The sequence below is a fragment of the Ictalurus furcatus genome, chromosome 28 (assembly GCF_023375685.1).
Source record: "Ictalurus furcatus strain D&B chromosome 28, Billie_1.0, whole genome shotgun sequence".
Lineage (NCBI taxonomy): Eukaryota > Metazoa > Chordata > Actinopteri > Siluriformes > Ictaluridae > Ictalurus > Ictalurus furcatus.
This window is the reverse complement of record NC_071282.1, coordinates 10,244,064-10,258,840: the sequence shown is the minus strand read 5'-3', so window position 1 is coordinate 10,258,840 and position 14,777 is coordinate 10,244,064. Positions and strand designations below refer to the sequence as shown.

The 14,777-nt window shown below is 36.7% G+C and overlaps 1 protein-coding gene across 2 annotated transcripts; it reads left to right on the top strand.

The window, feature by feature from the left end:
- The first annotated feature begins 3,429 nt into the window (after positions 1 to 3,429).
- Positions 3,430 to 13,171, top strand: LOC128603902 (kynurenine--oxoglutarate transaminase 1-like). Of its 2 annotated transcripts, XM_053618667.1 has the most exons (13): positions 3,430 to 4,011; positions 4,233 to 4,319; positions 5,552 to 5,699; positions 5,941 to 6,090; positions 6,285 to 6,371; positions 6,498 to 6,623; positions 7,133 to 7,253; positions 7,496 to 7,572; positions 8,036 to 8,125; positions 10,503 to 10,689; positions 12,346 to 12,422; positions 12,519 to 12,605; positions 12,955 to 13,171. In XM_053618667.1, exons 2-13 carry the CDS (start codon positions 4,267 to 4,269, stop codon positions 13,027 to 13,029), a joined length of 1,278 nt encoding a protein of 425 aa, XP_053474642.1. In that variant the 5' UTR covers positions 3,430 to 4,011; positions 4,233 to 4,266; the 3' UTR covers positions 13,030 to 13,171. The 2 variants fall into 2 exon arrangements, with proteins under 2 accessions (XP_053474642.1, XP_053474644.1); XM_053618669.1 differs by lacking the exon at positions 3,430 to 4,011 and having other exon boundaries at positions 4,051 to 4,319.
- Positions 13,172 to 14,777: the final 1,606 nt, after the last annotated feature.

Below are 14,777 nucleotides of genomic sequence, written 5' to 3'. Positions count from 1 at the left end.
CCTTTCATTGAAGTACATTTATTCAGTGAAATAAGAAAACCCTTATCAAAACCATAGTTGGCATCTCTGCCCTGTGTTGGCGTGCCACATGGCATCCCTGCATATAGTGTTTTGTGCAACCTTGTACATCCCTTTGCAACATAATAGCATTATGTGTTTTCCTATAGTGCATGATGAGAATACAGACCACTCCTCAATACATAATCTTTCCAGGTGCTCCGGGGTCCTATGTCCTCTCTTGTGGATTCTCCTCTTCAGCTTCAGTTATGTGGGTCTTTGGAGGAAAAACAGCCCCAAAACATCGCAGATCCTCCACTATACATTCTGCTAATTGCCTAACCATTTGTATTGCCTAGCACTTTGCCTAGCACTTTGCTTTGTTTGGTATGTTGTTTTTAATAAAGCCTGAAAACATTCACGTGTAACCCTCTCCATCCAGCTACATATATATTAAACTTGGTTTTTAACTGTAGTATCAAAGGACCATCGAACCAGGGTTAATTTTGCTAACTAGTCATCTCTTGCCATACAATACTTCACTTTAAGTAGTTTCGTAAATTTTCTGAGAGAAAAAAACAAAACAAAGATGCTACACATGCTTGGTTTGAGAGTGAAAGAGATACTGATATGCTTTATTATATCCATCCATCCATCCATCTTCTATACCGCTTATCCTTTTCAGGGTCACGGGACCCTGGAGCCTATCCTAGGGAGCATTGGGCACAAGGCAGGGTACACCCTGGAGAGGGTGCCAGTCTATCGCAGGGGACAATCACATACACACTCACACACCCATTCATACACTACGGACACTTTGGACACGCCAATCAGCCTACCACGCATGTCTTTGGACTGGGGGAGGAAACCGGGGTACCCGGAGGAAACCCCCGCAGCACGGGGAGAACATGCAAACTCCGCACACACAGGGCCACGGTGGGAATCGAACCCCCGACCCTGGAGGTGTGAGGCGAACGTGCTGACCACTAAGCGACCGTGCGCCCACTTTATTATATCATTACTGGTTTATAAAACAAACAAAATACTCAACATAAATTAAACACGAACAGTAGGACACTTTCGAAGCTCTGCTTCCAGCTCAAAGAAGCATTGTTTCCTCTCAGGCGAGGTTGTCTCACACCGTACCATACAGAGCATATAAATCATCATTGAGTAATCATCATTCCGGTTTCTCTCCAGCATTTCGTCTATGCATGCTTACAATGAACAATTCCTGGCCCACCAGGAAAACTCCCAAACTACTTCATAGTCAACCCTTGTACACTGTTTTGATTTGATCTGCCTACAATATGCTTTATTTATTTCAGCATTTAAGCTAAGCTAAAATAAGGCTCAGTGATATTAAAATACAACCCCAATTCTGAAAAAGTTGGGACAGTATGGAAAATGCTAATAAAAACAAAAAAGAATGGCTTGTAAATGTACTTTGACTTGTATTTAAACAAGAAAAAACATATAAAGACAAGATAGTTTTTTGAAGGTAAAGTTTTATTTTGAAATTGATGCATCCAACACGTTCCAAAAAAGTTGGGACAGGGGCAATTTAGGACTAATAGCGATGTGACACGTTGAAATAAGAAGTTGATGTGAACAGGTGAGGCAATCTTAGTATATAAGGAGCTTCCAAAAAAGGCCTAGTCCACCAAGAGCAAAGATGGGTCGTGGCTCACCAATCTGCCAACAGATGCATCAGCGAATAATCCAACACTCTGAGAACAACATTCACCAAAGATAAATCGGTAGGATTTTGGGCATTTCACCTTCTACAGTGCACAATATAATTAAAAGATTTGAGGAATCCGGTCAAATCTCGGTGCGTAAAGTGCAAGACCGAAAACCACTTCTGAATGCACGTGATCCTGATCCCGATCCATCAGACGTCACTGTCTTAAAAACCGTCATGAGTCTGTAATGGCTATCCTGACATGGGCTCGGGAATACTTTGGTAAACCTTTGTCAGTCAACACCATCCACCGCTACATCCACAGATGCAAGTTAAGGCTTTACTGTGCAAAGCAGAAGCCATACATCAACACTGTCCAGAAGTGCCGCCGACTTCTCTGGGCTCAGTCTCATCTGAGATGGACAGTAGCACAGTGGAATCGTATTTTTGTCGTCCGACGAGTCAGTATTTCAAATAGTTTTTGGACAAAACAGCCATCGTGTTCTCCGGGCCAAAGAGGAAAAGGACCATCCAAGCTGTTATCAGCGTCAGGTCCAAAAGCCAGTGTCTGTCATGGTATGGGGGTGTGTCACTGCCCATGACATGGGTAACGTGCACATCTGTGAGGGCACCATTAATGCAGAAAGATATGTACACATTTTGGAACAGCATATGCTGCCATCCAGAGCAGGACAACACCAAACCACATTCTGCCTGGATTACAAGCGCATGGTTGTAGAGTTTATTTGGCTAATTTGTACTCTGGGCCCCAAGCCCCTACCCCCCAATTATCTTATCTTATTGCCATGTGTAAAAACAGTCATTATCAATAAGCATAAAAATGATTGCATATTCAATAAGGAATTTAATTGCATATTAAAAAAGAACTAACTTTGAACAGTTTATTAAATTAACTGAAATTATGAATTTATAACTATGTTAACTACATACAAATAACTAGGTATATACATTAGCAACTTACTAATCCTTTCTGCACACATAACACATGAGCTTTTACACATTGACACCATTTAAATTATTAAACTAAAATTCAATACATTTAAACAACAATAAATCGTTTTCTAAAGCTCACCTTCTGCCTCAAATAACTCCAGCTCCTTCTCCTTCTGTCTCAGATCTTCTTCAGTCAAGGCATGAGTGATTATTCCTGACACAGAAGGGATTGTTTATAGGTCACGGAATAGCTTGTAAAAGGACAATGAACTTTATTATTATTATTATTATTATTATTATTATTATTATTATTATTATTCACTGAGTGAATAATATGTTTCACACACCCAGCAGCTCCAGAAAGAAATGTATAATTTAGCTACAACAGTGAAAGGATCATTGAATCAGTGAGTTGAACTCGAGAATCAAATTGGTGCTATTTGTGAATGAATCATTCAGACAGGTTTATCAACTATATTCTCCAATTTGTTGAAATGAACCGACTCAGACAAAGGATTCACTCACGAATAGGACATCATTACAACAGTTCTCTCATAAACTCACCCGGGAATCTGTGAGCTGTTGCAAGGCTTCGGAAAGCTTGAATATATACAACACTGGACTTATCGCTCGGTTATTTTCTGTCCTTTTTGAACCTCAATGCACCATTACTATTGCTTGATTGTATGGAAAACCATACATTCATGGAAATATTGTGTTCCAACTTCCATCCAAGTATAAACATGGGGGGTGGGGGGGGGGTAACTGATAGAATTTCTATTTTATGTTAATTATAACAGCTTTATATGGACTAGCTTCAGAATCATAGCACAAAACAGGGAACGTAAATCACTTAAAACAACAACAACAAAAAACGCTGGGTGACTAGCTGTTTTCCCCGTCTTGCTCTCTCCTCTTTTTTAAGTTTTTCTTTCCTTTTTTGGTATCCCGATTCTGAATAATCCACGAGTGTCTTAAGGGGACACACATACACCTGGCACAGTCTGAGGGCACTCATTATAGCATGCTTCTTAATAGATTATTGTCAAAAGAATCCACCCTCCACCCTCGTTACAGTGCCCCTGAGAGTAAGCAATGATGCACTGTATGTCTACCCCTGAAGGTATAATTTACATACTGGAATGTTTAGAACAGTGGTGTTAAATGAGGCTTTACTTTGGAAAACACCAGTCATTCACATGACCTGAAAAACACTGTAAGGTAGATAAATATCAGATCCACTCAGTACACTGTAGTGATATGCAGAGGTGTGAATCAGTCCTGTCTACGGAGCGGCCTCTTACTTGTCCTGTTAATGTATATTTTTTTATCTTTTCACTTTCAGTTACAGTCTCTGAAGAATTTCAGCTGTTTTGGTAAGCATACTTAAAAAAAAACTTTGAAGGAAGGTTTTGGTCAGGCTTAACCTGAAGATTTGATTACAATTGCATGGTTTATATATGTACGCATATCAATCTGTTTATTTAGATTAATTAGTTTAGATAATTATTTGTAGCCAATTTACATGCGTAAACTTAAAACATGCTGTGTGATTCTAATGACTGCAGCTACAAAACTTGTGTTTGCTGTTTTACAGACTATATCCTGACACATGTTCATATTTTTAGACCATGTCCCGCAAGTTCCATACACAGAGGACCGAGGCAATCGACAATCACGTGTGGTAAAAATTTATTCGCCTTTTTTCAATACAATTTCAACAGTAACCACAGTACAGTTAAGTGTACTCCCTGCTCCCTGCTTAAATGAATCATTTTATTGGTTTTATGACTTGCTGTTTTAAGGTTGTAAAGCATTTTGTTTTTACGTTTCTTAATAAATAAAATGTACTTAGTTATATCCAAATTCGTTCACTCATTCATTCATTCATTCATTCATGTCAAAGCAGTAACTGCTTTATCCTAGGTCAGGGTCACACAGGATCTGGAGCTTTTTGCAGGAAAACTGGGGGCAGGATGGGAAAATTAACCCAAGATAGGACATCATTTAGCAGTCTACCTACATCTGTATGTTTTTGGGCAAAACAGATAAAAACTCCTCAAAGACAGAGTGAACCAGGGGCCCTGCAGTTGGTGAAGTGGCAACACTACCCACTATGACTCTCTGCCACTCCTTATATCCAAATTTGGAGCAAAATTTTCAAAAGATGGCAAAGAAAATGCAAATGTGTACGTGTGAGTGCGTCTGTTTTTAAAGTTGATATGCAAATCTTTTGGAAAGGGTGCACTAAAATGTCAACCAAGCATACAGTCACAGGGCTACAGCCAAAAACTCCTTATTACTAGAATCAATAGTAAATAGTAGGCTATGTTGAAATGTGGTGGTATAACCTATTTAGCAACTGTTGGCAACTAACCAGCTTTATGCATTTAACAACCTCAATTAAGCTCTCCTGGTTACCATGACAACTGATATTCATATGTGGCCAAAACCAGTATATCGTACATGGCATAGGATTTGAACACATCATATAGTAATGAAAACTTGAAAACTCTCCAAGGAAAAGTAGCTAAGTCAACATCTGTAAAAATGCTCTTTTTTTTTTTATCATTCTCACATGTTCACTTCATGGCAATTTTTATGGGACATTTAGATTACTTTTTCTTGTTTTGTTTTTTTTTTGGCATTTTCATAGGTTCTAGCCTTTTCACATGCACAAATATATATATATATATATATATATATATATATATATATATATATATATATATATATATATATATATATATATATTAATAATAATAATAAAATGAAAACAGATGGACAGAAATTCCAAATAATACTTGCAAATTATTTAATGCACAGAACTCTTTTTTCAGTGGCTAGGTTCTGTATAGGTGTATAGTATGTTTTCAGTATTTTTCCCACTTGTAACTGCTCATGTTTGGCTGCTAGGGTGGAATTTACCCAACTAGCTGCTGAGTACGAAGTAGTGAACCTGAGCCATGGATTCCCTGACTTTCCTCCTCCCAGTTTTGCCAAGGAGGCTCTTTGCACTGCTGTCTGTGGGGGCACTAGTATGCACCAATACACACGCATCCTTGTAAGACAAATGTTTTCTTTCTTATTCATTGAACAAGGTATAAATGCAAGTTAGTTATTGGATTTGTTCGCTTGCATTTAAAACATTGTCTAAAATAAACCTGCAGACTGTAGTGCTTTCTTTAGTCTTTTATTGCCATTTATATGAAAACTAAGCACAGAGATGGTCGTTTTTTATTAGATTAACCAGGCTTAATCACCTTCCAGAGGTTTCGTAAGTAAATGTGTAATGTGACCCACAGGGCCATCCACCACTTGTAAAGATCCTTGCCAAATTTTTTGGGAGGATTTTGGGCCTGGAAATAGATCCAATGCAGGACATCCTGATTACTGTAGGAGCCTATGAAGCCCTTTTCTGTGCAATTCAGGCTCTGATTTCTGAAGGTGATGAAGTAAGTTCAGTAAAGCAATATTTATCAATCTTAGGCTTTAATTTAATAATTAATTATTTAATACAAAAAAAGTGTTTCTGATTTCATATTAAATTGAACAGATTTGAGGATCATTATTAACAGTATGCCCTGGCAGCCTCATGTAATTATCTTTCACTACTCTCTGTATCTCTCATGTGTGATTTCTTTTACAGGTAATTATCATAGAACCTTTCCATGACCGTTATAAATCCATGACTGTAATGGCAGGAGGAAAACCTGTCTACGTGCCCCTCAAACCTGTGAGTGTTTACTTTGAAAAGCTGTAGTTAAATTTTGTTTGGTGAGAACGGACTTTACTTTATTCATCGGTTAATTTTTTTTTTTTTACTTATAAAAACATTGGGAGGCTTGTCTGTATCTTACAGCTAAAGGTTACTGGTCCAACTTTGTCCAGTGCTGATTGGGTGTTGTGTCCTGAAGAGCTGGCCAGTAAATTTACCTCTCATACAAAAGCTATCATCATTAACAATCCCAGTAATCCATTAGGCAAGGTGAGTCCTGCCTATTTACTTCCAGAGCAGGGATGGTCAGATTGATACTTTCAAACCTTGTGGTCTGTTTCAAACACACACACACACACACACACACACACAGTATTCCGTGTGTGACAGTGACAGTATATTACACCCCCCAATAATAATGATTGAGATAAAATTTGACACAAGGCAGAAGTGTCACATAAGTATAATTAAAAACTAAATTAAAAAAGTTCCTGGAAGTAAAAGCAGATGTTTTCTTTTTTGTTTAATTATTATTTATGATTTCATTTTTTAGTATATTGATTCAACACACAAAGTTCAGTTATTTATGGTCCAATTGTTAAAGTCCAAGGAAACCCATTTAGGAAGGCTGCATTATTCTAATTACTGAAGCTAAAAGGAAAATATCATAAATAATCACAAACCAGTGAATCATATGAAGATGAAACCATTATGTAAACAGTAGTACAGATATTTTAATTAGCTGATTTTCATTAGTGATCTACACTCTTATTTTACAGGTCTTTCAGAGGGAAGAGTTGCAGATGATAGCTGACCTGTGTATAAAGCACAATGTTATTTGCATCAGTGATGAGGTGTATGAGTGGCTTACATATGATGGAGCACAACATATAAAAATAGGTAACACAAGTTTCCTGTGGATTTAGAGGCATTAGACATAATGGTCTTTAAAGCTTAAAGCCTACATAAACCTCCTTATATTTGGAAAGGTTACAGTATTTCAGCATATGTAACCCATTCTTCAGTTGTTCATTACAATACATTTATAGCATGTGAAACATGATGCAGTAATAAAGAGTTGCTCAAATCTCTTTAACTTGTGAGGACTGATCTGTTTGGATTGGACTGTTTTTCCACTGCAGCAAGTTTTCCAGGTATGTGGGAGCACACTGTCACTATCGGGAGCGCAGGCAAGTGCTTTAGTGCCACAGGATGGAAGGTAAAATGTGGGAACAATATGATAAATTGTCACTTTTTTGGTATGCTGCTTGCTTGTATCTTGTATCTTGGATACAATATTCCTATGAAATACTAACTTTACATTTTTAAACAGAATTATATTAAATTACATTAGTGCTAGTAATATATTACATGGAAGATATAGAATTTTAAATGTACTTGTCATGAAGATCCATCTTTTTCTTCAGTAGCATATCAAATCTGGGTTTGATCATTTTAAATTAGTGTACAGCAAAATCCTTTCATTTCAGCACAATGTGTGGTAACTTAAACTGTTCATTTACTGGTATACCATTGCATGGGTATATCATCAATATAGCATATAGAGTGTGGTTCAACTTTCTAGTACAAATTTTAAAGTAATTCTGATTAGCAGTGTTAGATCAGCATAAATTGCTTAATCATAGTGACCCAGTTTCCTAATCCTTTCTACTCATGTTCAGTTGGGCTGGGCAATTGGACCAGGACACATCCTTAAACACCTGCAAAGCATTCATCAGAACTCTGTATACCACTGTCCCACTCCTACTCAGGTAAATGTATGGTCTGTCTCTTTTGCAATAATCTAATGTTTATATATATATGGCAGATATTCTTATTCTTCAAATGGGCACAGTAATATGACTAAAAAAAGAACAAGAAGATTAGGAATAGACCAAATATTATAAGATGTCAATACTGTCAACTCCAGAATTATTGTCATTCTTCATGAGAATATTCCTAAATTATTGTATAAAATCAACATTACACACATTAATTCACATCTTCCGCTCATTCTCTTGATCTAAAACTAACTACAAAAATTATTTCACATGGACCACTTTATGATATTTTTGCTCAATTGCTTACTGTATATAACCAAGCCCACAATTATTAAGGATACACCAAGATTAAAACTACAAGGCAAGGTAAATACAGCACTGACAGGAATGAGACCCAAGGTAAAGAGCGAACAGATTACAATACAGTACAGTACAATGCAACACAATACTAGAGATACTGGGATCTAGAAAGAAACTCAAGTGCATGGTAAGGTCCAAGGCTGCTCAAAGACTAAGTGAACGTCCCTGATGACGTCAGGTTTTGGGTCTTTGTACTCAGGTTCAGGAATAAGAAAGGGTATTGGCTGTAGTGTTCTTTGATCTAAGACTATATGAAATGGTAACTGTAGAATGCGTTATGTACGTGGAAACAAGGACTCATCTCGTGAGACAGCTAACTTTTAATGGAGCTTCCAGTATTCTTTTAATTTTCTGCTCATGCTTTTCAGTGCTTCTATTCTTGTGAACACAAAAAGTTCAGCTCAGCTTAGCTCTTGCTCTCTCATTCATGGCATTCTCGTGGGAGGACAAAGAAAGCACACATAAGTAAACTCGCTGTGATCACACACAGGTGAGAATCATCACACATTACCTCCTGGTTCAACCTGCCTCCTCTCCGTCCCCGCTGCCACAGTAACACTGACATGTGTAATAAACATGGTCCACCTGGCTTGGCAAACAGTAAGACAAACAAAGATCTCAGACCAGTACGCTGATAAATAAAATGTTTTCCCACCAAAAAATATTCTATGCTTGTAAAACTGGTAGAATTTCTAATATAGACAAACAGATATCTGAGACGACTAGGTCATTTGCTTTACTAAGTATTCACTCACCAAGACTGGACCTTATGGGCTTTTGGTGAGTAGAGACACGACCCTGCCTAAAACCACCCCTGACTCTGTTAACTCCAAGAGGTGTTAAGTGATTCTTGTCAATCGCCAGTGGCTCCGGGGCAACTCCTGCTGAGTTCTTGGACTGCCTAATGAGTTGACATGGGTGCTGTTCTTCTAGCAGATTGTTCAGCTAGACAGCTAGGGTGAAAATCTGGACACGGGTTAACAATTGTTCACAAATTGAACATTTTGGTCATGCACACCATCGAAATGGGGTCAAAATACTAGGAAATAACCTGATATCCTCTGTAAAAAGGGTCTGATTTAAGGCTGGATTGGGGTGTGTATTATGGCCAGCGGTCCAGGGGCTCTTGTGAAGAGTAATGTCATTGTGAATTCAGAAGGCTGTGAAAGTTAAACTTTCATTGAGATAATGTCCCCAAAATATTCATCTACTTTGACACAAAATCACTGTTTAGCAATTGCTTTTTCAGTCTCGGAATTTGAACACTACTGGAAACTTGTGGTCAGGATTAAAAAGGGCAGTGCACGTGCACAAAACATAGGAATCTAAAGTGTTCTCTAACATTGTTCATCATTATTGGAAGACACTTAGTGCTGTTTTTCTTTCCATGGGAGGCTTCCCAAAATATTAAGCATGGAGTTGTTGTAACAAACTACAAATCCCAGCAGTTTTAAACTGCCGTTGGTTGCTAGTTTAATGTGAAAACTTTCTATTAGATCATTGACACTGATTATATTTATGCTCACCTCCTGTCTCTCTATCAGTCTTGTGTTGTGAAGTTATTTAAATAAAAAAACTTTGCTACAGATGCAGATCATTTTAAAGACAATGTTCTGCAGAAGTTTTCTCCAACACTGTCATTACAAGAGGCAGCTCAGTGCTGGAGATGCACATAATTTAAATGATATTTTTTGTTCTATCGAGAAATTTGCACTAGTTTTGAAAAAAACATTGTCCCCATGTGTTTAAGCTTGATTAATTTTTGTTTATTTTTGTACAGGGTACCAATAATTCTGGAGTTGGATATATATGCATTAAATCAATTAATTATAACATGATTATACAAAATAGTACAATCCAACAAATGGCAAAAATTAAGTGGTAAAAGGAAACCTAGTGTATTTCAGCAATTTTATTATTTCTTCTTCTTTAACGAATGCCACATATTAGATTCTCACATTGCAGTATACTGTATGAGTACATGATTATTAACTATTTGTTTGTGTAGGAGGCTCTGGCAGTGTGTTTCCAGAGAGAATACAACATGTTTGGCACAGAAGAAAGCTACTTTAGACAGTTACCAAAGCAGCTCCAAACCAAATGCGAAAGGCTAGCCAACTGTATGAGTAGTGTGGGGCTGCAGCCCATCATGCCTGAGGGTGGCTACTTTATGATGATGGACATCTCCAACGTGAGTGAGTATTATATCGAATTGTATGTCAGTAGTAGTAGTAATAATACTAGTAGAAAAGACATGTCTAGACATAATCCTGAACATGTTCAAGATTATAATACAAGATTTGAGCACAGTTCCAAGAACTGGCTATTCTGGTACACTTTTCTAATAGCTAAAGCTATTAGAATGACACATGGTCAGTCGGACAGTAGTATATGCAGATACAGTCATGTGAAAAAATAAGTACATCCCATGGAAATTGTTGGCTTTTTTGGCATATTTGGACAAGCAAACATTTTATCATCTTTGAAACAGTGCTTATTAATGAAGTCGATATACTTGAACAAAACCAAAAATTAGCTTTTTCAATCTTTTATTCAACAGAAATATCAATAGATGTGATATTCTTCTGTGGAAAAAGTAAGTATACCCGTGGCTTCAGAAGCTAATATTGCCCCCTAATAACTACTTTCACATAATTGTCCACCAGGCTTCCTGGAATCTTTGATCACTCTTCCATGCAATATTATTGCAGTTGCAAGATGATTGAGGGTTTTCTTGCATGTACTGCCTGTTTCAAATCCCCTCCACAACATTTCAATGGGATTCAAATCTGGGCTTTGACTAGGCCCTTCCATAATCCTCTATTTCTTTTTTTTTTTAGCCATTCCTTGGTGGATTCGCTAGTGTGCTTAGGATCATCATCCTGCTGAAAGGTCAACTTCAACTTTCTGACAGATGGCCTCACATTATCTTCAAGCACTCTTTGATATGATGCAGAATTCATAGTTGAATCAATGAATGCAAGGCTTTTTTCTTTGCACACCTCCCATGCAGGTCAAATTGGTCCAATCTCTTTCTGATTGTAGAAGCATGCACTTTGACACCAACAGTTGCAAGACTTACTAGTAGATCCTGTGATGAAATTTTGGGATTCTTGGAGACTTTTTGCATCAGACTGTCTGCTCTTTGCTGGGACGGCCAGTCCTAGACAAATTGGCAGTCATTTAAAATCTGCACCATTTGCAGATGATTTTCCTTACAGTGGAATGATGTATTTCAAATAAATTGTTTTTTTGTTGTTGATCTTTTTAAATCCCTTGCCTAGGGACTTCCTAAGCATCCACAACATTTTTTCTGAAGGCCTTATAGAACTCTTTAGATCTTGGCATGATGACACCACACACCTGAATAGCAAAGGGAACACCAGAACAAGATATGAGAGGGGTATAAATAAGACCAGTTCCACCTGCACTCCCTAAGCAGGCTCTAATAACTGGCACCCAATCTTGAACACCCAATTCTAATTTTATGGATTTGAAGGTATGATAAATGTAGGGGTGTACTTACTTTTTCCATGTACTGATCTGTTTTTTGTTCACCTCAATTGTGAAAATTACTACAAAATGTCAATTTTATGCGTCAATTGACAGAGTGTATCACCTTTATTAATAGGCACTGTTTCAGAGAGGATCAAATGTTTGCTTGTCCAAATATGTAAAAAACAAAACAAAACAAAACGCAACAATTTCTATGGGGTGTACTTATTTTTTTCACATGACTGTACATGCATTTGTAAGCATACCCATGCCAGCTTTCAGTGGAGTCTCAGGCTTGTTAAATCCAAAACTAGTCCATTCCTGGATATAATTTATTTAATGTATCTGTCCTGTAGAGGTTGACCTAAATGACCCAAATGCTAAGGATGAACTCTATGACAGCAGATTTGTGAAGTGGCTTATTAAAGAGAAGGTAAAAATAAATTTATTTCACTAAACCACATTTTCAGAGGGACACTTGTAACATTCAACTGCAACATTAACAGGATGTTTTATGTGTTCCTTTTAGGGTTTGGGCACTATCCCTGTATCTGCATTTTTCAGCTTGGAACAAAGAGCACACTTCCAGAATTACATTAGAGTCTGCTTTGTCAGGGTGATGAAATTAATGCATGTTTCAGATCAAACAAACAATCAGTACCCCAGCCCTTATGTGGTCTGTTTAAAGTAAAATGTTAATAATTTGATTTAATAATTGAAAAATGTAAATAAGAAATTTTAATATTTTTTTAAAACATAATTATGATGCATACGTTCTGATTATGCTATCTCTGAGGAATAGTATACTAGAGTTAATGGCAGTGCCTTCATTTAGTAGATATGTTGTTTTAGATTACTACTGCATCATTATTAAATAAATAAAAAATCACAATACATATTAAATCCAGTGATATGGTTAATAAAGCTTAAATGTTCATAACATTCCCTTTCTTTGTTCTGAACAGGATGATTCAACCCTGAATGCAGTAGAAGACATTCTGAAACAGTGGAATGATTATATCAAAATGGGATCAAACTAATTCTGTTCAAAAATCTTTTTTGCATAGTATGTCTGAGTCAGCTCACATTAACCACTATAGAAGAATCTAAGCTTTTAAGTGAAATACCTCAGGGGGGTGGGAAATTCAGCAGTCCTACTGTGTTTTATCCATACTTATACAATTTAGTGCAAAACAATTTCACCCCCCCCCCCATTTTTTCTGGATGAAAAAGGAAAACGTTATCTCTATTTTACAGTTAATCTACAAAAAATGCTGCTGCAAAAGAGCAATTCAAAACGTAAGGCATAAACAACAGAAAAAAATTGTCGTATAATCAAAAGCAACAAGACATATTACTGTCATCACACTTCCTCTGCTAGTGTTTGATATCCAGCCATGTTATAACAGATATATTAGAAAGAATGGGGGGACAGATTATTTTAGAAAGAATTACTGAACTGATTTTTTCCCTAATTATTATCAAACATTTCCCACCTTACACCCAGTGTTCCTAGGATAGTCTCTAGATAAATTGCTTACTGAAGATGGACAAATGAGTTTGCATTCTTTTGCATCCACACTATTCAACTAATCAAAATAACATAGAATAAAACATTTCTTTTTCCTATCAGTTAATAGGAAAGCATGTGTAATTTATTGAAGGAGCTCCACTGAATGTATGAATTAATGCAGAACCTAAAATAAAAGCACTTTTACATTTGTGTGACCTTGAATATGACACATCTGTGTAAGATGAACAGTAAATAAGCAGGTTTGAATGAATTCTTTCTTTTGACCCGGAAATAAAAAAAATGCACTTGAAGGAATCGAGAAATGAGGAGATAGATGGCTTACAGTTTATGGATACACAGGTGCTTCCTATATAGCAGTATTTTTTGTTGTAGTATCTAACATCCAGTTGAGGCCAAACATTTACATACACATAGGCTAAAGACATTCAAACTCAATTTTTTCACACCTCTACACCTTTCGTGTTACCATACATTTCCTGTGTTAAGTCATTTGGGGCATCTACTTTATTTGCATAAGAGGTCATTTCAAAATAATAGCTAAGCGTCATTGCATTGTGCCTCGTGGCATTGCCTTTTAATTGCTTAACTTGAATCAGACTCTTGTGGAGACTTGGTTCTAAATGCAGTTACAGGTGCACTCCCTTTTAACTCCTAATTATGACACCTGGCCAACCTGAAGCTTCTAAAAGCTTCTACTGTTTAAAGAGACAGTCAACTTTGTGTATGTAAAATTCTGACCCACTGGAATTCTGATGTAGTGAATGAAAGCTGAAATAAATGTGTATTTAATAAAGTAGAGGCCCTAACTGACTTGTATGGTATGGTAACATGAAATCTTTAGATATTTAGCCTTGATGTATGTAAACTCATCTGTACATCTATGTGTAATGTGTGTACATATACAGTGCTGTGAAAAAGTATTTGTCCCCATCCTTATTTCTTCTGTTTTTGAGTATATCTCATACTAAATTATTTCAGAAATTTAAAAAAAAAAAACTAAGATAAAACAAAGGCAACCTGAGTAAACGCAAATTTATTTTGTGTGTGTGTGTACTGAACCAGACTGAGAGATTAAAGGCTCAGGAAAACTTTTCATGTGTTTTGAGTTAATTTTTGAGCTCTTCTCAGGTCGAAATTTCTGTATTATAAATTATTTATTCTAATATTTTGAGATGGATTTTTTATTTTAATGAGCTGCAAGCTGTAATCAAGATTAAAACATAAAAAAGGCTTGAAATATTTCACTTTATGTGT